This window comes from Fusarium keratoplasticum, chromosome 11 (assembly GCF_025433545.1).
Source record: "Fusarium keratoplasticum isolate Fu6.1 chromosome 11, whole genome shotgun sequence".
NCBI classification, from domain to species: Eukaryota; Fungi; Ascomycota; class Sordariomycetes; order Hypocreales; family Nectriaceae; genus Fusarium; species Fusarium keratoplasticum.
Genome location: NC_070539.1, coordinates 956,284 through 978,110, shown reverse-complemented (window position 1 = coordinate 978,110; position 21,827 = coordinate 956,284). Strand labels below are relative to the sequence as shown.

General features: G+C 52.1%; 7 protein-coding genes across 7 annotated transcripts; 2 read left to right on the top strand and 5 right to left on the bottom strand.

The window, feature by feature from the left end:
• Positions 1-672: 672 nt before the first annotated feature.
• NCS57_01312600 (Zn(2)-C6 fungal-type domain-containing protein) lies at positions 673-3,092 on the bottom strand (the record flags this gene model as incomplete). Its single annotated transcript, XM_053062775.1, has 4 exons — positions 2,848-3,092; positions 2,213-2,797; positions 1,262-2,166; positions 673-1,212 (listed from the first exon to the last, which is right to left on the bottom strand). Exons 1-4 carry the CDS (start codon positions 2,891-2,893, stop codon positions 673-675), a joined length of 2,076 nt encoding a protein of 691 aa, XP_052907670.1. The 5' UTR covers positions 2,894-3,092.
• Positions 3,093-4,034: 942 nt separating this feature from the next.
• On the bottom strand, positions 4,035-5,461 carry NCS57_01312500 (DAO domain-containing protein; the record flags this gene model as incomplete). Its single annotated transcript, XM_053062774.1, has 3 exons — positions 4,035-4,299; positions 4,359-4,599; positions 4,651-5,461. The coding sequence occupies 3 exons, from the start codon at positions 5,459-5,461 to the stop codon at positions 4,035-4,037; spliced, it is 1,317 nt and encodes a 438-aa protein (XP_052907669.1).
• Positions 5,462-9,075: 3,614 nt separating this feature from the next.
• NCS57_01312400 (oxygenase subunit alpha) lies at positions 9,076-10,387 on the top strand (the record flags this gene model as incomplete). The annotated part of the gene is made up of 2 exons (XM_053062773.1): positions 9,076-9,914; positions 9,964-10,387. The coding sequence occupies 2 exons, from the start codon at positions 9,076-9,078 to the stop codon at positions 10,385-10,387; spliced, it is 1,263 nt and encodes a 420-aa protein (XP_052907668.1).
• A 2,114-nt stretch (positions 10,388-12,501) lies between these two features.
• Positions 12,502-14,196, top strand: NCS57_01312300 (uncharacterized protein; the record flags this gene model as incomplete). The annotated part of the gene is made up of 4 exons (XM_053062772.1): positions 12,502-12,716; positions 12,770-13,358; positions 13,407-13,781; positions 13,834-14,196. 4 exons carry the CDS (start codon positions 12,502-12,504, stop codon positions 14,194-14,196), a joined length of 1,542 nt encoding a protein of 513 aa, XP_052907667.1.
• Positions 14,197-14,231: 35 nt separating this feature from the next.
• NCS57_01312200 (uncharacterized protein) lies at positions 14,232-15,275 on the bottom strand (the record flags this gene model as incomplete). The annotated part of the gene is made up of 1 exon (XM_053062771.1): positions 14,232-15,275. One exon carries the CDS (start codon positions 15,273-15,275, stop codon positions 14,232-14,234), a length of 1,044 nt encoding a protein of 347 aa, XP_052907666.1.
• A 560-nt stretch (positions 15,276-15,835) lies between these two features.
• NCS57_01312100 (NAD(P)-bd-dom domain-containing protein) lies at positions 15,836-16,901 on the bottom strand (the record flags this gene model as incomplete). Its single annotated transcript, XM_053062770.1, has 2 exons — positions 15,836-16,826; positions 16,885-16,901. The coding sequence occupies 2 exons, from the start codon at positions 16,899-16,901 to the stop codon at positions 15,836-15,838; spliced, it is 1,008 nt and encodes a 335-aa protein (XP_052907665.1).
• Positions 16,902-18,208: 1,307 nt separating this feature from the next.
• NCS57_01312000 (Chitin synthase) lies at positions 18,209-21,231 on the bottom strand (the record flags this gene model as incomplete). Its single annotated transcript, XM_053062769.1, has 3 exons — positions 18,209-18,346; positions 18,396-21,095; positions 21,157-21,231. The coding sequence occupies 3 exons, from the start codon at positions 21,229-21,231 to the stop codon at positions 18,209-18,211; spliced, it is 2,913 nt and encodes a 970-aa protein (XP_052907664.1).
• Between the last annotated feature and the right edge of the window lie 596 nt (positions 21,232-21,827).

The following is a 21,827-nucleotide window of genomic DNA, read 5'->3' as shown; positions in this document are numbered from 1 at the left end:
AGAAGCACAGACACAGTCATCACGGTGGGTAATAACAATTCCATGATTGGAATAGGCAACTGGATCCCCTGGAAACTGACTCGAGAGGAGGCCATTCCCGGACCCTGACCTGATCACGCTGTACTACCCCGGAGCTAAACAAACCCCCGTCTAATTACCCCAGACTCAACACCCCAGATTCTTGCTTCGGTCGACGTATCCGGTCGTGCTAGAAGCCTTCTGGCCCTTCTTCTGACTAAAATGACTCACCAAGTCGCTGTTCCTGGCCCCAAGCCAAAGACCAGGGTTGGACAAATCGTGCATGACTAGCGTAGAAATTCGTCATCTCCGCTTCGGTTTCCCCGCGGAGGTGGCTTCTTTTCCCCACATCTAGCCGAAAAACCCCAGACTGTTCGCCTCCTCCCCGGTCTCGGCACCCCGGACGCCCCATATCGGGAGGGTCGTGAGAGAGCGTGGAATGCTTGCAGCACCATGAGACTCCGCATGATCCACACTTTGGAGACACGGGAGGCATGCACGGTAGGAGATTTGGATGTGTTTCTGCAGGGTTTGTGTGTCGTGAGCTCTCCGTGTAGGTAGGCATGCCCAACTCCCAAAGGACTATCTCTATTAACTCCCACTCTATGTGTACAACTTTTGTGAACCCCTCGAACCGGAAACCTGCTACGCATTCTAAAAGTGATTAAACATGATATTACTAAAATTTTCACCTTCCCACCACGCAGAACCTCTGTTCTCGCTGATGGCAGGTTGTGAGTCGTCATAGCCCATGTCCCCTATGTTGACAAACTGTGACGAGTCTGCGTACAGCCATGGTGTGGTGCACAGCGTGAGGCTGTCGTCAACAGGGATTTCGTCGCTGACTGTGTCTCGCGCCGAGTCAGGCTGTGATGACGAAGAGACGGTGGGTTTGTACGACATGGTGGGTGCTTCTTGGCCGCCATCCGCTGTGTTGATGGTGATCTCTGGTGAAGTGGCGACGATGATCTCGAGAGTCAGGTTTTCGCTTGTATCTTCGTTGGCAGTGACTGGTACGAGGGAGGAATCCAGGAGACCGGCGTGTGGGATTTCGTGGGAGTCGGCGACGGTGTTGAATTGCAGAATCTTCCACATCAAGGGTACGCTGAGGTAGATCTTGGATGGCATCCAATCTTCGACATCCATGGTTTCAGAGCCGGCGGCGATTCGTGTCATCTTGTCCAGATTGCGATCCTATGAGTTGTTGTTAGCTTCGTTCTCTGTACTTTTATATGAGACATACCAATACTCTGCAGGCAGCTGAAGTTGGGATGAACCCCTTGAGAAACCTTCTGCATTTTGCAAAGTCGGTATTGGACTTGTGCTTGAGTCTCGTAGCAGCAGCACAGCAATAGTACAAATGTACCGTAGCTGCGATAGCCGCGACATGTCCAAAGAAGGGATCCGCCAACGGTACTTGCTTATCCACAACCATGTCGATCATACGAACGATCCAGGTTGAGTGTAGCAGTGCAAGCTCTGACGACCTTCTCCAAAAGGTATTCGGAATCGCAAGGTTGGGGTTATGCTGAGCACCGACAATGTAAAGGAACGGATGGTTGAGAACAGTGGGAATCACGTGGTACGTGAACTGCTCCTTCAACCATGGCGCCCAATAGTCGCGGTGCATCTTGAGATCCTCCACCTTACGCTCGTAGAACTTGACTGTGTCGTACCGATGACACATGGGGATCCTATTCTCCGTCTCCATAAAGTCGGCAAGGACCTTGGCGTACATTGAGTCGTGACGCCAGGGTTCCTTGAGGTTGTTGTGAGCGCAGTCGGAGACGTATTTTCTGACCTGACTCCAGACCCAGCCTAGATGGACACTTGTGTTCCAGATTCCAGGCTCGTTTGGTGTTGAGCATCCAAGATCGTCTCTCGGTAGTCTTGGTGCTCTTGGGTCTGCGCCGGAGTGGTGTCCACGATATGAAGAATAGGATGGCCGCCAAATCTCGGTTGGAACACTCAAAAGACCTTCTTGTCGGCCGTATGACTGCTCCAGCATCTGAAGACTCCAGAAAAGCCTCTTTTTGCGGTCTGCCTGCGGATCTTCTATGCGATACACGCATTCAAGATCGAGCATGGCAGATCGACAGAGCTGGAAGGCCAGGCCGAGATGGAACTGACCGAGATGAACGTTTCCATCTAGACAAATTAGCTAGGTTCCAGAGACTTGTCAAGAATAACATACCCATAAAAGAAGAATAGGATAGTAGACACAAGCTCTCGAGAGTAGAAAGATCCACAGTTCCATTGGCAATCCGGAGCATGATCAAACTCTTGGCATTGTTGCCATACAGCTGGGACTGATCACGGTTCTCCGAGAAGCGCAGCGTCAAAGCCAGGATACTGCAAGCCAGCTCATCATGCAGAGAGGCAAAGTCATTGACCTCGTCACGCTCAAAGCACCAGATGGGCTGCCGATGGCAAAACTCAAAGTAGAGGGCGATACCGCAGGCGATATCGGCTGGGCTCGGCCTCAGCGTCGAACTCTCGCAGTCCGACTTGACCGAGGGGTGGCTGGTCGGATAGCTCGGTTCACGACCCAGAGGATGCCCTGAGTACGACTTTTCAGAAGTGTCTGTGTTCTCCTCAAAGGCGGAATCTTGTTGTTGTTGTTGTTGTTGCTGTTGCTGTTGCTGCTGTTGACGAGTGGCGTGGGTAGGCCTAGGATGAAGAGTCAGCACAAGATGACACCAAAGACGCTGGGGCTTGTGTACAAGCTTCCACTCAGCAGGAAATCCAGTTTCTCTTCCAAGTGAGCCAGCCTCTCCTCCTGTAATTCGTCAAGATGTAATAAGCGTCAGGGAGACGGTATAAACGTACCGAGGGGCCGCTCTGGGAGGGTCTTATCGCCGGCGGATAAGAGCATGACTGTTTAAGACGGACACAACTGGAGCACGCCGGCTTTTCGCCAGGACAGCGTGTCTTTTTGCGCCTGACCGAGTTAGTAGGCATACGGGGTAAACTGGGAGAAAAACGTACCTGCAAGTGAGGCAGGCATGATGTGATCGCCGTCTCCCGCGAGAACTGGTAACGCTCGTGGTGGTGTTTTCGTCTGGAGGCGTCATTTAATTGCTGGGTGGTCCAACTCGCACCGACAGGGGGGGATCGATCAGAGGCAACTGTAGCGGGACCTACGGTGTGCGTAAGAGCAAGAAGGGGCCCGCCTCCACTAAATACTTGGGGGCGCCCTCCACTAAAGGGCAACACTTCAGGGCCAATCCGTGCCGTTGCAAACCCCGCATCAGCCATTGGCCCTGGCTGATAACGCGGGGTTAGGCGAGCTCACTACGGATACCGGGGGTGCGCTAACAGGGGACTAAGGAGTGTGGTCCACCTGATGGCGACTCCGTGAAGATCCGGTCGTGGTGGTGTAGGTAGTGGATGGATAGGGAATAGAGTTGGAGATATAGACGAGTTCAGGTGAGGTCAAGAGACTATGCTGTGTCTATCTTGCTAGACTGTTGAGCTACACGTTGGGCATCTACAGATCCACTACAGAGTCACGCTCTACAAGGTCACACACACACATGTACAATATCCAGATACAACGGTACATCATACATCCATGCTATGATACCGATGACTCGTATGCATTATAGAAGGCTTCGCCTCACTATCCTAACTGGGTACTTCAGCGACAAGTGTCAAAAGGGAGACAAGCACCGGAGATAAACAAAAGATAACAAGTGGGGGGGAGAGAGGCAAGAGTGGGGATGTAAGGAGACGATAGCAATAGCACGAGATAAGACAAAGATTAGCACCCAGTCACTCACTTCACCGCACAGTCCGGTTTGCCTCTGTCGGTCTGACTCGAAAACGCAACTCGATGATGTTATTCATTATACGGATAGTCATGATTATGCTGTTATCCCCTGCCACGCAAGCCCTGTGCCGACATCGGCCAACTCCCGAGCATGCCCCCTTCTCCGCAGGAGGGAGGACGCATTTCCCCTCACACCAAGCATGCATGCATTCTTTCCTTCTTCTTCTACAGCTTCTATCACAATTTACAGCCTCGCTGCGGGATCGGCCAGATCCTTCATCTCTGCCCTCGGCCACTCAGGGTTCAGAGCTGGGTCGGGCCGCTCCCTGTCCCAGGCCCACTTCTCCGCAAGCTCAGGAGACAGCTCGCCCTCGAGCATCTGCACGATGTACTTGCCCAGCACCGGGAAGAACTTGTACCCGTGGAACGAGCCGCAGGTTGCTACGTAGAGGCCCTTGGCTCCAGAGTGTGGGGAGATGATAAAGTCTCCACTGGTTGTGAAGGCGTCCCTAGTTGTCGGACGTCAGTCGGAGCTATCTCGCTGTTGGAGAAGGAAAAAAAAACTTACCAGCAGATACGGTGCTTCTCCATGGTCCAGTGGGCTCCCTTGTTTCCGTAGAATACTTGGTTGGAGTAGTCAATATCCTCCTTGAGCTTGCTAGACACCTTCCACTGCGCATAATCCCTATCATCTGGCGGCGCAGAGATGTACCGTCCAGGCAGGACCTGGCGAGTGTTCTTGAAGATGGTGCGTCCCCACCACTTGAGCTCCCTGTCCTTTGTAGGAGGAAGGCTGCCAATAAAGGGTCCTGTATATGGCTGTTAGCTGCTGTGAAACATGTGGCAACGGGGCAAATCACCTTCTGCGGCAGTGTATCCCTGGAATCCGACAGGCATCTTGGAGTAGGTTGTCTCGTATGACCGCTCATCCAGAGTGGCCATCCCTGTCGTGATGCCACCGGCCACGATCCGCGGTCCAGCACGGAGCTCCTCGAGGCCACTGCTCGCGGCGCTATACTCGAGCAGCTTGGATGTGTAAGCCCCCGTGCAGAGGATGACATTCGAGCCTGAAACAACGTCGCCCTTGGCAGTCTTGATGCCGGTGCAGCGACCACTGTCATCGATTTGGAGGGTCGCGACATCAGCCACAACGTACTTAACGCCCAGCTTCATGGCCTCGCGGGTGATGGCCCGCAGAGAGTCACCGGCCGCGGCCCAGCCGCTGGTCTTGTTGATGAGCACCTCCTTGGCTCCAGTGTAGTCAGCCTGGTCAAACAGGCCGCCATACAGCTTCTTGGCCTCCTCGACAGAGACAGCAACAATATCAGCCTTGCGGCCTAGCTTCTTGTAGTTGTTGATGACATCTTGAGCATAATCGCTGCGGCAGATCCAGTAGACACCCGTCTCGTGAAAGTAGGGCTGCCACAGCGGGTCCGACTTGAAGACGTCCTGGGCCTCGATGGCGAGGCGGCAGTAGACGAGATCATCATAGTCTGCGCGGACCACCTTGTTCCAGTCCCATGACGCCGCCACGCGGTTGTCACCGTCGTAGGGGTCCCGGTCCACGATGGTGACCGAGGCGTCCGGGTACTTCTTGATGAGGTGGAAGGCGGTGGAGACGCCAAAGACGCCTGCTCCCACGATGAGATAGGAAGAAGGGTTGGAGGCCATTGCGAGGTGATTACTTGTGCAGGAGTGCAAGTGATGCTATTGGCTGGCTCTCCGGGAGAAGGGTGGGGCAGAGACGAATGAAGGGCTTGATTTGCCAATTGCCAGACAGAGATTATTATAGTCTGGTGCGTCTTGTTGGTCGAGTTGATGAGTTATTGACCTTGTCCATTGGTCTCGTCCATTGGGCCTTTTATCACCCCTCTTGATAGAGCAGGTCCGGTGTCGGTGGGTACCGGAGTCCGATTCTCCTCCCCCAGATCTCATTATCCGTAGAGTGTCTGGAATTCCGGTCGATGTGGCCGGAATCCGATCACGTATCAAAGTCCGATCACGTGACCACCCTGGGAATAGCATCACTTTTTGGCAACCTTGAGATAAGAGTCACAGCAGGCAACGGGTCTTGACAAGTGTTGGAGAGTTGAACAAAGTCAATGAAAACTCATTGGCCTCAATCACGAACAAAACAGCATGTCGGCCCTTCTAACCCTTCACCTCCCCCCTTCCACAGTCTTCACCTCCCTCGTCGACCATCATCTCCCTCGAGATTAAGATTTCCGTCAAGCTTTCCCCTCGCCTCCCCGTTCACAGCCATGGTCAGCTGGCCTCCAACACGGGCGGCAGCCATCATGTACGGTGTGCATGCCTGCTGCCGTATCAGGTAAAGCCCTATCTCAGACGCCGCGTCTTCGCCCCCCCGCAAAGAAAAGCGAAAAGCCAATACCCCGCACTTGAGATCGGCCTGCACGGTTCCGGTCTTTGCAAAACTTATCGAAGGAGTCCAAGCTTTTCTTTCTTTTGTCTTGATAGCCTCATCTCTCTCGCTTCGCTTCGCTTCCCCGCACCCTCGAGATAACGCATAGCCGCTCCGTTTCCGGCCTAGCTTGACGCGAGATTTGCAATTGTCAAACCTCAATTGGCATCAGACGCGCAAGGGTGTGGCTCGAGTTGTGTCAGTTGATCTGATCTGCCAGCTAAGCATTGAGACACCCATCTATTGTTGTCTTGTCTTGTCTTGTTGCAGGCCCCACGCCTCCGGTAGCCTGGTTCGCCTCAACTGCCGCCTGCTGGGGTCCATATCCATGTCTGCCTGTATCCATATCCATGCCAGATAGATTAGCTCCTGCAGCCGAGAGTCGACCGCACTTTGTTATCCGGACAATCCGGTCTCTTTACCCATGCATATCACTCGACGTGGACTTTGCCATGACTGCTAGCGCGCAGTCCACGACGGTCTCGAAGTTTGCAGGCCTCGAAGCGACGGCACTCGTCACATCTGGCAGAGGGCCCAGGCACCACACGTGGTCCCAATTGAAGCTACAGGACGCTAGTGGCGTTTCCTTCGTCCCATCATTTGACCCCCCTACAATCCAGCTCCGGCTTTCGGTCGTCGGAAGGTCTGCCGAGCATGTCACAACCCCCCACGTGTTTTGTCTGAGGCCGGACACCTTCGAGAAGGCTTTCGGGTTGTGAAACCTCCGGACCGTTACGGGTTTCATTGTCCCCGGTGTGTTTCGTGAGGGTGAAGTAGATGCTGTTGTCTTAGTGGCCGTAGATTGTGGTGAGAGGACCCTGCATGTAGGCTGTGGCTTGAAATTGAGGCCGAGTTGGCTGTTGATGGTTGCGGTGGTTGACTGGCGATGGTTGGGTGTTGGTGTTTAGCCAAAGGCTTTGATATTGATGAATAACGAAGCTGAAGGAGACCGAAATCCCTGAATCGTCAATTGCATTGCCAGTCTGGCATGCCTTAGATTCAATCAACTGTTGTTGATTACTCAGTCTTGCAGCGTTGGCCCTTGGTTCTCCTTCCCATCGTGGTCTTCACAGTTGTAGGGTAGGCAAGATCAAGACCAGGTAGCTTGAGGTTATCGCAACCCCTCCCTCTCACACAAGAGAATCTACTGTTCTTCTAGAAATATTCTCTCTGGTATTCTAGCGGGATCTCCGTTCTTCTAGCAGGTCGGAGAAATTTCAACTGCCGATGCGTTGAAATCTTGATCAGGAGCCGGATCGTCAGGGGCTGAATTTGCATGTTGAACAACGGTTCTTCGCATTGACAGCTTTATCTCGACGAACGCTGTATCACGGTCTGCAAAGCTTGAATCCTGAATTATTGTTCTAATTCTGGTCATGATACACACACGCTCATCAAGCTGTTCGTGTTCGTGTTTGGAGTTTCACAGCATGCTGGTTCTCATCTTTGAGGAGAAAACACCAAGTCGAGAAACACCAGCGTAACGCGTACTACACCGGGGAATTACGGATAGAGAGATTCAAAAAGCTTGCATTCTTGATGCATGGTAGCTCCTGTATCAGAGCTTGGATGCTACTCATTTTGGTCTCGCAACGTGTGACACTCATTTTGCTCGTCTCACTCACAACTGCCAGCAAACCCCCGACAAGAGCTGTCTGCTGGTGAAATGACCAGAAAATGGGTTTCTCACGCTCTCTACTCGGAAACTAATGAAAGTCAAGCATCTGCATCGCCTGCGGTCAATTGCAAGTTGCGGACTGGTGAGCGACGGACTCAAAATCTCCGCTCACGGTCAGACACTTACAGATGAACCCTCAAGAATCTGCTCGCCGTCACTCCCGTATTAGTTGAGACCTTGTAAATCACGGCAAAAACTCATCCCCGCGGCGATAAAGCAAATCCTTACCGATGATGCCGTCTCCTTCGGCCTCGCCGCGCGTCTCCCTCGATCTGAGGCCGCGGTGCGCAGCATTTTGAAAGCTGTTACGAAATCGTGTCCCCGTACGACCCAAACAAAGGGCGGTCACAGCGCCGGCTGTCGGTTCTCCCCCAGTCGTACAGCCCTCACAGCGTTCTTATTACCGATCAGGTGGACGCGATTTGTGCACACCCTGCCGGCGGTATTCACACGAAAATCCTAAGAAGAGCAGTTCCAGCCGAATTTTCACTCACCCGTGTTCCTTCGCTTCCAAACAACTGCCGGTGCTTCACAAGTTCGTGATCGAGACTGCAGGACAAGCCTTGAGATGCCTGTTCCTGGTATAGACAGTTCTGCAGGTCCGGGGTCGACCCTTCGATGTGATCTAGACGTGGGGGACAATCTGTTTTTCTTCCCCGTGTGCGTGCGGCTGGCAGTGGCGCCGGGGTCAAATCAACGGCCCCAGAGACCGTCATCGATGAGAGATTGGGTCCATGCCCATGGAGGAGGGTGTATCAAGGGCGGATTTGGCCTTGTTTGTAGGGGGTGAGATATGCTAGTCCGGCGCCCAGAGATAGACGGCCCGGTCAGGTGATCGGGCCAACTCACCGCGGTCGAGGGCCACCTCATTCCAATCAGCAACTCCATCTGTCATGGCAATGGGTATCAGGTGGCAAGAGATGGGGGGATAGTGCATGCCACGGTCTATTCTTGGGTGTCCGAGATGGGAGAGGCGGACAACTATTTAGAAGACAACCAGCTCCAAACTCAAAGTGGTTTTATCAACATCTTCAACACCAGCTTCATAAGCACAGCTTCCTCCACCACCAACTCTTATCTATAAGACCTACTTTAATATCCTGTCTTATCTCGGACACTAATCACTCCTCTCACTCCCACTCTTCTTCCTCTTTCCATCTCTTTCACACACACACACACATCACAATGGCTCAGTCATTCTTGAAAAGCTACTTTGGCCGTGGAGGCGCCCCCGCCCCTGCCCCTGACACCAAGAGCGCCATCCGAGCCCTCCCAGCCTCATGGTACACCTCCCAGGAGATGTACGATCTTGAAAAGCGGGCCATCTTCTCTAGAAAGTGGCTTCTCACCACCCACAAGGCTAGACTCCCCAACAACGGAGACTGGCTAAAGTACGAGGTGGCCAACTTCGAGTTCATCATCTGCAAGGACCGTGACGGCAACATCAACGCCTTCCACAACATCTGCCGCCACCGTGCCTTCCCTGTCCTCCCCCCTGAGAAGGGTGACCAGGGCAACGCCAGCTTCTTTGCTTGCAAGTATCACGGCTGGTCCTACGGCCTCAATGGCAAGCTCGCCAAGGCTCCCGGCTACCAAGACCTCGAGGGCTTTGACAAGTCCAAGAACGGTCTGCTTCCCATCCACGTCCACGTTGATGTTCGAGGCTTCATCTGGGTCAACATGGATGGCAAGGAGAAGCCTGAGATCGCCTGGAGCGACGACTTTGACAACATCGATGCTCATGAGCGCTTCTCCTTCTACAACTTTGAGGACTACGCCTTTGACCACACCTGGGAGATGGAGGGCGACTACAACTGGAAGATCCTTGCCGACAACTACAACGAGTGCTACCACTGCAAGGTTGCCCACCCTGACATCCCCTCCATCGCCGACCTCAACTCGTACTATGTTGAGACCAAGAAGGCGTACATCCAGCACTTTGGCAGCCCTACAGAAGACCAGATCAAGAGGGGATTCCGAGTTGCTGCTACCTACTACTTCCCTAATGCTTCCACCAACGTCTCGTAAGTCTCATCACTATATCTACACCCGAGCCAAGCTAACCATGGCCAGTCCTCACTTCTTCATGATCCAGCGCTTTGTGCCCAAGAGCCCCAGCAAGTCCATCATGAGGTACGAGGTGTTCCGCAACAAGAACTCCAGCGACGAGGACTTCACCGTCATCAGCGACATGTACAAGCGCATCATGTCCGAGGACAAGTACCTCTGCGCCAACGCCCAGCGCAACGTCAATGCTGGCGTCTTTGTCAACGGCGAGATGCACCCCGAGATGGAGCAGGGACCCCTGTTCTTCCAGCAGAAGGTCCGCGAGGCCCTGCAGGAGCACCACAAGAAGGAGATCTCGGCGGACCAGGAGATCTGGCCCGCTCGGCAGTCCATCCCCCAGACCGCTGCGAACCCCAATGTGGAGAACGATGTCCAGTTCTGCTCGGCTGTCGACTGCTGCAGGAATCAGAAGCAGCCCATCGCCGTTTAAGGGGTGGTGATTGGAGGAAAAAGTGAAATTTCATAGCATTGTTTTGAGAACATCGAGTTCATAATGATCCTTGCTTAGTATTGCGACTGTTCTAGAAGAAATTGATACAGATTATGACCGAACTGTCTGACCCCTGAGTGACACCTTGACAATGCCAAGCAAGCCCTCACACCAGACCCCAATGCAAGCCAAGTGATCCCTCGAAACACACCTCCAACCCCATGCCCATGACTCAATGCGGAGTAGAACCCCATCAGCTAACGGCAATAAGGCCGGCTGGGCCCGTTTCGATGATGAGCAGATCGGCATGGTCCACATTGGGCACTGCTCCATCTTCGGAAAGTCGGACCAGAATCTCCTCACGCCAAAAGCCAAGAGCGTAAAAATGAGATCATGCAAAGACTAAATCGAGATTTGTGAAAAAGTCAATCAGAGGGTGCGATGCTCATCGTAACTAAAGCTTTGGCCAATCAGTCTTAACCTTGATATGGTATGACATGAGTAGATCCGTGATGAGCGGCCTTATCTTTTGACTGCATAATGAGAGTTTCCATTGGTGCTGAGTCTTGAGAGCATGTGTCTTCTGGGGGCATAGATAGTGTACATCTGGCAAAGAATAGAAGCCCTTGTGATTGGAAACTGGCCACGTCTACCTGGCTCTTCCCAGCTCTGGGTCTGGTAGACCAACCCCTGAGGGGCCAGCTGCCACGCAAGCAATGTGTCTCGGTACCGGCAATCATCGTCATTCTGATGATGACTGTTGTGGTCACCTCATCGGGATACGAATAGGATGTCGGTTATCACGGCATTCCCTGCCTAACTGACAGTGGCGGTGTTAGCCTTCTGAGGCTCTCAATCTCGTATTCGAGGGCGCTTGCTTGGCGGATGACAATGAGCTCAGGGTCATTGGAGCCTATGCCACAAGCATTATGCAACTCTTAGACCGTGTCTTAGACCGAGCAAGCATTGTTTCTATTTTGGCAATTAGAAATATTAGTATCGTTGTCGAGCTGTCTGTTGACGTTCCTGGCTTAAGTCAGATGAGCTTGTCTTTATTCTTTGGGAAGCTGTCCTTGCCAACAAAGGGTGGAAGTTCATATTCCAAGGCCACCTGGGCATTTTCTATAGATATCAGGTCTTTTAAACGGTCTATAGCTCACTGTAATCACTGGCATCGAACTTCAATTATAGCGTTTCACCCACCATTACTTCATGTAGATGAGCCTCTGCTCTCTAACTTCGGGCCACAAAGACCAGCGGAATCGGCACTTGACCTTGCAGTCGTGGATGCATCAATATTTATCTCTTTATCCCAGTGCAGTGGGTTTGACCCAACTAGTAGCGAGTTTTCTAGTGGTTGACAAGTGAAGATTGGTGAAAGAGGAGCCCGATCACTCTAGGAGGGAACCAGCGATTTCTTTTGAGGTGTTACATCAGTTGATGCAGAAATGATGATTAGCTTGGGCTGTTTTTATTGTTAGTGAGCCAGTGCAAATATACACTGGAAGAAAACCATGCTCTACGACTGTGACCCTGGAGTTGAGCCCTCGCCAACTTATGTGAGCTAGTTTACCTATGGGAGTAAGGCATTTCTTTAGCTGAACGATGCTCCTAATAAATTACATATAATAGAATTATTATTTAACCAATCTTGTTGAGTCCTGGATTGCCTTATGCCATCACAGCACCAGCGACAGTTCTGAGCTAGCTCACAACGCGACTGCCTTGAGAAGCGATGTCGCGGCACTGAGCGTGGATTCAATGCGCACAAGGTCTTATCAAAGCTGCTCAATGTATAATTGGCGATGGGTATTTATGTCCACCTGCATTTGTCAGAAATCACGGACAATCTCTACCACTCCTGAGTCGGAACAATATATCTCACCCCAGCACCTCCCCGCGCGCTCTCGCCTACTATCAAACTATGGTGGGCCTCATATCTAGTCCTACCCATTCATTGGAAGTTATCAGAATCACGTACATATCTTTCTGGTGTTACGTGCTTCAACATGCATAAACGCCATCGTGAGACATCTGGCGTAATCAAGTTAGCCCGGTTTCGGAGCCAATTGAACCGAGCCCGCCATTTCTTAAGACGACATTTGTCCCTCAACATGTCTCACGGAATCTTGTCTTCTCTATTACGCTTGATCACTTTGGGGACTGACAAATGCGTTGTCGAGACTCTAGATATGCCTACTCAGATTCGTCGCGTCGCCGTCATTGGCGCTGGTCCCGCTGGTGCCATTGCCACTGATGCCTTGGTCAAGGAGGGAGCTTTTGATACGATTCGTGTCTTTGACCGCCGAGCTGGTGTCGGTGGAACATGGTGAGCTTCTACTGCTCTACAGACGCGCATTGGACGCTTACACGCCTGTCTAGGATTCACACACCTCATCTGCCAGCCGGGATCCCCTCCCTAGAAAAGCTGGTTGCCGGGGAAGCTGACACTGCTGTGCCAATTCCAGAGAATCTCCCAGCCGTCACACCTGTCTCCGAGGCTGTCAATAGTCATCAGTACCGCTTCTCAGACACGGCCATTCACGAGAATCTTCACAGCAACATCACGCCGGCCATCATGAGTTTCACCCAAGAGCCATTCCCTGACAAGCTCTCTCAGCGCAGTCTGGACGAGTATGGACCCCAAGCTCCTTTCCGTCACCACACGACGATCCGTGAGTGGGTAGAGGGCATCTTCTCTCGAGGCGGCCATGAGAAGCTGCTTGAGCTGGACACGACAGTTGAGCGTGCTATCAAGGAGAATGGCGAGTGGGTATTGACTCTTCGCAAAGTCGTCAATGGTAGAAATTATTGGTGGCGTGAGACCTTTGATGCCCTCGTCGTTGCATCGGGTCACTACAATATTCCTTGGCTGCCAGAGGTTGACGGACTCATCGAGTTTGACAAGAGGTTCCCCGGGGTTGTTCAGCACAGTAAACATTTCAGGGAAGGACCCAAGTACACAGGAAAGGTGAGTGCACTACAAAAGGGAAACCCACCAGAGAGCTAACTTCGGCAGCGTGTTATTGTGGTTGGTGCCTCGGTGTCTTCGCACGAGATCATCCACGAAATCCTCGACTTTACTGAAGGCCCAGTATACGCATCAATACGTGGCGACCCCATCCCAGCTTTTGGCTGGGAGCCCTTTACGCATCCAAAAATAGCCATCAAGCCCGCAATCAGTCGCCTCGACTCTGAGACTGGCAAAGTTCACTTCACCGACGGCACGCAGCTGGACAAGGTAGACCACATCATCTACGGAACGGGATATACTTTCAGTTTTCCGTTCCTACCTGAGGTCCAATCCCGGGTCAAGAATGCCTACCGGCGACTTCCTGGCGTCTACCAACACACATGGAACATTGAAGACCCAACCCTAACGTTTGTTGGAATGGTATGTCCTCCTTATCTCATGACCTGTTTCACAAGCTGACCACACATATTAGCTCGGAGGCGGCTTCACATTCAGAGCATACGAATGGCAAGCTGTGGCTGTCGCGAGAACGCTTTCTGGAAGAGCCAAGCCACTGCCATCAGTTCCCGAGCAGCTCGAGTGGGAGCGGAAACGAGTCGCCGAGAAGAAGGGGGGCAAGGATTACTACTCTATTGCCCCTGATTACGACAAGTATCTCGAGTTCTTGAGGAACATTGCTGGGGAACCGGCCGAAGGCACCAGTGGCCGAACGCTACCTCCTTTCGATCCAAAGTGGTTGGAGATCTGGACTGGCATGGTAGCCCCTAAGCTGGAAGGATGGAGACGCAAGAGAAAGCTGGCAGAGGAGAAGCAGGCATTGAAGTCGAAGCTATAGATTTTGCTGAAGTATTCTAGTCCATGCAGGACATTCTAAGATACGCCACCAGATACATGCCACTGATCGCCAACCCTGAAACCCTCCGGGAAGGGGTCGGTAGGGTCCAGCACAATCTGCTTGTAGCTTGAAATCCATGCCCTCCCTTGGATAGTTGGCAACACAGCCTGTCGGTCACCGACTTGAGTTGTTCCTCGAATGTGGCTGATAAACTCGGTACCAATGATACTCCTATGCTTGAATACCTCTCCAACCTTCAAGAGACCTCGCGCATGCAGGACTGCCATCCTAGCACATGTGCCTGTTCCACAAGGGCTCCTATCCAAGCGGCCTGGAGAGACGACGACTGTGTTCAGGGCAGTTTTGCAACTTTCCTCGTCCTTAAGATCTTCGGTGATGGAAATAACAGTGACGCCACGAATGCCGTCGTTTTCGGGATGAATAGGTGTGTGCTTGGCCTTGACGTAATCCTTGACTCGTTCTCCAAGCTCGACCAGCTTAGCTCCGTTGTTGCTCTCGACTTTTAGACCAAGGTCAGATGCCTTGACGAAGGCGTACCACATACCACCCCAAGCGATATCAACCGAAATAACACCCAGCCCAGGCACGTCAACTTTCAGGTCGAGTGTATCGACGAAGGATGGGACGTTCTCGACACTGACAGACTTGCACTTGCCAGCGTCGCATTGCGCCTTGACGGTGACTAGGCCTGCAGCAGTATCGAGAGCAAGCTCAGTCACTGGCTCCTTCATGGGAATCATGCCCGTTTCCAAAAGTACCGTAGCTGTACACATAGCATTGGATCCGCTCATATGGGCATACTCGGTACTCTCCATGATCAAGAGGCCTGCATCTGCCCTTGGGTCTGTCGGCGGAAGGAGTAGGTTTGTGTTCATGGATGATCTCCCCCGTGGCTCGTTGAGAATGAGTTGTCGCAGAGAATCCTCTTTATCGCGACAATGAACGAGCTTCTCATACATTGTCTTGCCGGGAACATCTCGCACGCCGCCGACAATGACGTCGCCGACTTCGCCCTCGGCATGGCAGCCGACGATGGAGATGTATCGAAGAGTTCGCATGTTCGTGTTTAAACAGGTTTGTCAGAAGCGAGTAGGAATGGTTCAATTGCAATGATGGTTTAACTTGACAATTCAGGATTAGAGTTTAGAAGACATGTCGATTAAAATATTCGTCCTCGCTATCATATTGATACCATTTACGCGGTGACTTGCCCTTTCCGACATGCCGAGCCATGATAGCGGTTGACTGAGAGTCGGTGCTTGATGCCGATGTGTTGGAATGATTGGCCAAATGTGCCTCTCCAGCTTCCAGCAACCTTCAAAATATTCCCGGGATCAAAGGCCGATTCTGGAACTAACGTGGCGCGGATCGTTTTTACTCAGTCACGCGGTTGGGCCGAGTCACAGATACAAGAGCCGAGTCAGATGCAGGAACTGAGCCGAGTCACCTTTAGTGTCAACTATTTTCAGTTGCTGACTTGATGAGATGAGTTCCAACAATATCTTGGAGTTGAAGTTTCTCGGAAGCATATGTCCAATCGGTGCTTGCGGCATTTTATGAAAAGAATCTCGGGATAGATAGATGTATTGCGTCCCACCCAATCTATCGTTGAACCAGCCTACTCAGCCAGCTTCAAAGAAGCAGCCTCCGCCTTGACAACTGCAACTACATCATCAAAGATATCCTTCTCCACAGGCTCCCAATCCAAGATCTTGCGGGCCCTGATAGCTCGGCTGCGAGAGTTGGTTCCCCAAAAGAAAGAAGCATAAGACCACACCTTGTCGGCATCCTCAACGCTTAAACTCTCCACCTTCTCATCCTCCCAAAGACCTTGAGCTTTTGCCTCTTTAGCAATCTTCTCTGCAATGGCTTTCCAGCTAAAGTCTCCGTTCTCAACAAAGTAGTATCCATTTGAACCCCAATCAGCCTTGCCTCCACCCTGGGCAGCGGCCTCGACGAGCTTCAGCCACAACTTGGATAAGTCGTGCACATGAACAGAGTTCCAAATATTCTCGCCTTCTTTCACAGTGATAGCAGCACCCCTCTTCAAGCTATGCAACGCTAGCTCAGGAACCTGGATGCTCCTCTGATTACCAGGGCCCCGGCCTGGACCGTAGATGGTTGGGGGGCAGACAATGGCATTTTTCCCACTGATACCAAGAATAGCGAGGTCAACTTCTTTGTGAGGTGCGTTCTCAGGAGGCGAGGTGACCTCGCCAATGCCATCCCAGTCGTCAAACACCTGGTCCCTCTTGATACCATAAGTCTCATCGTTTAAGTCAGGGTAGCAGATAATGTCGGCTCCAGATAAGTGAATGACAAATCCTGCATCATCCTTGGCCTTGCGTGAAATTCCCTCAGCTATAGCCTTGGCGGCGGCCTCGTGCTCGCAACTGGCCCAGTGGCAGGTAATGTCCGCCTTGGAGACTTGCTCGGCAAGCAGTTCAAAGTCGTCTAGATCACCGTAGACTAGCTTAACCGAGGGATACTGGCTAGCGACCAGGTCACCCTTCTCCTTGTTTCGAACAAGCGCGGTAATTTCGTACTCGGGATGCGCCTTCACCAGCGTGTGGAGGCCATCACCACCGATGTAGCCAGTGGCGCCAGTCCTAGACAGGAATCAGTTTGATTAAACTCTCGGGGGGGGTCAAAGATTATCAAGATTACAGGAAGATCTTGGTCATGTTCGCGTTAATCTCAAACTTGCAGCTATTCTCTTTGAAAACTATCCATATTTAGATGGGCTGATGAAGCCATGATATACCCATGGGTGTTTAAACCGCGCCGCAGCGGGGTCATTTGTAAGCACCAATCTCGCCCTTGGATCGTTTGTCCAAAATAGTGCGATTACAAATGCCGCCTACTTTTAGATCTTGGCTTCGCAATTAATTTCCTAATGTGGATCCGGGGTAGACTCACAGGGCTGGGATTTCAGGGGGTAGGAAGTGGAGGCCATGTTCGAAAGGCATTAGATTGTCATGTTGTGAGCGAGTGATCGTCTTGAGCTTGTGACACTGGTGTTAAGAGTCGTTCGTGTAGAGATGACTCTTGTGTCTTGGTTGCGTCTTTTCGAAGCTTCCTGGTAGAGCTTAGTCCTTACATATCAATATGATATGGATCAAACTACATGAGAAAGGCGGAGAGTGCTTTTGATTCTTTCAGGACAGATGTGGCCTGTAGGGTACAACGGCTGTTGGATCGGGGTATTCTTCAACTACCCTCACGAACTGTTCGTGATAACAAAGACTGGAGCAAAGAATGAAGGCATCGGCGATTTGAAGCCCATCCCGGAATATCTCAATCAGCCCTAGATATACGAAAAATATCGACTTTTAACTCTTGCAGGGCTACCCAGTTGCAATCCCCATCCATATACGAATATCTCGACAAAGCTTAAGCCCGCGGTGAATCTACGTCGTGATAGTGGCAATACGACATTGTGTTTGATTCTGTCGCCATGTTGCTAACATGTCCGTCGAGATGAGAAATGTGTTGATCAGTTGTGGTTGATACTACTGTCTCTTCACGTCACTTGTCAACTATAACAACGGAAGAAAGGTTCAAGGTCCATAGAATGCAGAAAATGGTATCTAGACCATATTACCGAATAGAATTAAACAAGCAGGTCAACAATCTACCTATTATCCAACGCCAAATACAATGCCACCTTTCCTAGGGAAGACCTGCCTTCTTCCTCCTTCGGCTCCTGCCATCATGATCAGAATGGCTTTCACAATAATAAGAACGCCAATTAGCCCGGCGAGGAAGATCAGGGCTCGATACGTCAACACAAGGCAACGATGCCTAGACCGACGAAGTCCCCAATGCCGGAAAGGCCAGACACCTAGCCATTCCCCTGCCGAGATGCATCCACAACAAAGATCAAACAATTAAAAAAGGATTTCCTGAGTGCAATGAAGTTTCCCTAATTTTACCCCAAAAGAAAGAAGAAAACAGTTCATAGACACGTTGACTGGTGGTGCGTATCGCTCTATCTTCTCGCGATGCAGCACATGATGCCGGTTCGGCCAATGTACCAGAGGAAACCGGCGAAGCGGATGATGGACAGCACAGCTGTTGCGTAAAGGAGGAATCGGAAGTACATGGGCGTTCGAACGTCGGCGGCTTTCTGCGAGGTTGTCAGTGCTGTTTGAGAGGAAGAAATGGGGGAGGCTTACAGAGACGCCGAGGGTGATGAAATCGTCCGTCGTGACAAAGACGATCAGGACAATGTTGCAGAGCAACCAGAGAATAACCAGGCCCGTTCGGAAGGACTTGTACGAATCCTCCACGTCCTTCTTCTCGGGCTCTTCCTGGTTCATTTCGCTCATGGGGGCCAGAGCTCGCCAAACGGTCTTTTCGAATTTGCTGTCGATGTCCTCCTGTTCCTGCTCGATTTCTTCAACGACGGCCTCCTTTTCATTCTTGATGACCTTGGCAGAAGGAAGAGCTTCAGCGGTATCAGAGCCCTTGGTTCCCCACGAGACATCGTGCCAGTTGTTGAAGGCGTACACCATCAGGATGTTGATGTACGTCGACATGAGGATCATGTACTGGGGGAACGAGTGGAACATGTGCCACGGGTCGAGATAGAGGAAGGAGGCGATGTAGTTGAGACCATAGATGGTGACAAGCGCGATGACGATCAGACCGGCAATACCAGAACCGCCGCCAAAGAAACTATCCCAGAAGGCCTGTCCGGACGCGAAGGAAATCTGCTCCTCGATCGGCGTGGTGGTGAAGGCTCGGTAGACGAGGTAACCGGTAAGCACGAGGAGATATAGCTGGATGAGACCGAAAACCATGAAGGATGCGATGTAGCTGTACTTGGATCCCTTGGGTCTGTTTCCGAGGGCGAGGACGAATTGCAGAACCAGGAAGGCGACGTAGATGTACTTGATCAAGACGTTGACGATGGGCGTTGCTGTATCACCGAATGGCCATCCGTGGTATCCTGAAAGAACCTGAGGCGTGCCGACCAGCTTCATGATGATGGTTGTCGTCAAGTAATACGCAGCCAGTGAAAACCAACTGAACAGGACGTTGAAGAAGTTGTAAAAGAGTTGAATGTGCAGGAAAAAGAGTCGGATGATGCTATGACCAGATCGATATAGTCGACCAAAATGCATCAGAGAATAGAGAGACGCAGCAAAGGATCCGTTGAGCCATCTTCGTCGTTGACTGATAAACTCGGCTGCGCCCTCTGGGACGTCGGTCTCGCCCTTGGACGCCTTGACGTAGTTGAGATGCCACTTCTGACTCGCCTTGGCGACCAATTCGAAGCAGAGGATTCTGTCCTCGGCAAGGAACATGTTCTTCTTGAAAATGTTCATACCGTCGATTCCTTTCTTGCCCAGCTGCTTCGAGAGCGTGTGATCTCCGTGGAAATACTGTTCCAGCGGTCGGCCCATGATGGCGCGGAAGCGGTAGGCAGAAAAGGCACCCGGAAGGACACTCACGTAGCCAAAGGCGCTTTCTAGGGGTTTATCGAGCACGTTGGAAATCTTGTACTCGAAATTCTGCACCGCGACGAGGGGATTTAGGAGGTTGATGCCTCGCTTGCCCAACATGGCGTGGATCTCTCCACAGGCTCCGCCAAGGTCGCGATCGTTGTAAAAGGCTTCCCACAGAGACAACAAGGCTCTCGGACCGGGCTTCGTTCCAGCGTCGATGAGGATAGCGACCTCGGGGTTCAAAATGCGACCAAATGCGTTAAACAGCCATCGATGCGAATTAATCTTTTTGCTGTTCTTTTGCTTGAGACAGAAGATGAACTGCACGGGCGGGAGGTTACGGTGCGGCTTGTCGTGCGAGGGTCGGACGAGCTGCTGGTCTGGCGTGACTGAGATTTGACTCGTGTACTCAAAGATGTGGGCAACTGTTTCCTTCCCGTTGACGTCCTTTTTGATGACGCCGTCTTGGTAGATGCCGACCGTGGCCAGCACGTCAAAGACGTTTTTATCGACCTTATCGATACCGTCAAAGACGAGACAGACGACAATCTTTTGCCACGCGGGGCCTCCCTTGTTCCAGAACTTGGAGCGCTTGAGGTTCACAATGTCCCGGATGTTTTGCATCGTTCCGTGGAGCGTGCGGGCGAGGAGCACCTTGTCCTCGTTGTAATACGTGATGGCGATCAACAGCTCCGTGTGGCGGTTGTACATGCGCGGGCGGAGGTTGAAGCCGTTGCGCAGGGTGAAATCGTTGGGATCGCACGTGGCGGCCGTGTAGCGCATCTTTGTGAATTCCTCCTGCACGCTCCCCGGGGCGTCTCTGTACCGCGGCTCGATGGCGTTCTTGATGGCGCTGGGGACGGGGTAGTCGATGCTTAGGACGGAGCCCTGGACGAGCTTGACCTTGCGGGTTCGCGATCGGGTGAGGCCGCGGGTGAGGGGCTGCTGCTGCTGTCGCTCCATCCAGCTCTCCTCTGGGTCGTGAAACGCCGAGTCTGGACGTCCCTGCACAAAGCCTGGCACCGAGAGGGACTCGTTCTGGTCAAAAGACTGCATGGTGGCAGCTCTTCGAATGACCGAGAGTCTCGACTCTGCCAATCTCGAAGCCTCGACGTCATATTCCGAGTTCGGGGACCCCAGGCGATTGGGGTCATGGCCGTAACCGCCAAAGCCGCCGTGGCCGTAGGGATCATGGAGGAGATCTCGAGAAGAGTCGTTTTCCCCGGGTACAGGATTGTTGATACCTGGGGGTGGTGTAATGTTGCCAAAGTCGGTTGCTGGAGGTTGAGTCACGCCATGATGGGTACCGGGAGGCGTAAACTGGTCGTATACGGGCGAGTATGGATCGTGTAAGGGCTGTAAGGGCTGTAGGGGCTGGCGGGTGGGATCGCCGGGTTCTTCGGGCGGCGGGCCACCAAAATGGTACTGGAAGGGGAATTGTCAATGTGAATGGCCTCATAAATTTATTATCCTGCTCCAAACTCACAGCCTGTCCCGCTGGGAGATCCTGCATCTCCCGCGGCGCATCATAATTTGGCTGGCCGTGCTCGTTAAAGACCATGATGGACGTTGGTTGACCCCGTCAAAAGTAGCTTAGCTTGAGAGCATGCGATGACGGGTTTACCGGGAGCTTCGGGAAGTGGGAAAGAGTAAAAAAACGAACGACGACGATGGAAGATGGGAATTATCTTGATCCCCCTGGTGAAACGAGAGGACACGGTAGTACGTAACAAACAGGTCTACACACAGACACAGACAAAGAAAAAAACAAGAATTTTTTGTTCAATCGAGAAGAAGTCTGAGAAAGTAAAAAAAAACACTGGGGATCCTGATCCTTATTGTCAATGATCTGCCCTGCCGCGTAACGTAGCTCCCCACCAAAAGCTGCCTCTACAAACTCTGGTTGGCCCGGGTCAACCGATACTGACGTCGGAGTCAGGCTGAGCACAGTTTACAAAAGTCATGGAGATTCCTTCCAAGTCAGCAAACACTGTGGGAAAAAGGCAAGATTCAAGAAAATAGAACGAGAAGCCTATTTTTAGCAAGGGTAGGTCTGCTGTTGGCCGTGTTGTGTGACAAAGCCTCGTATCGCGCAACTACCGCTGCAGCAGTGGGCCTGGCTCTCTAGCTGGGGGCGATCCCATGGCCCATCATGCT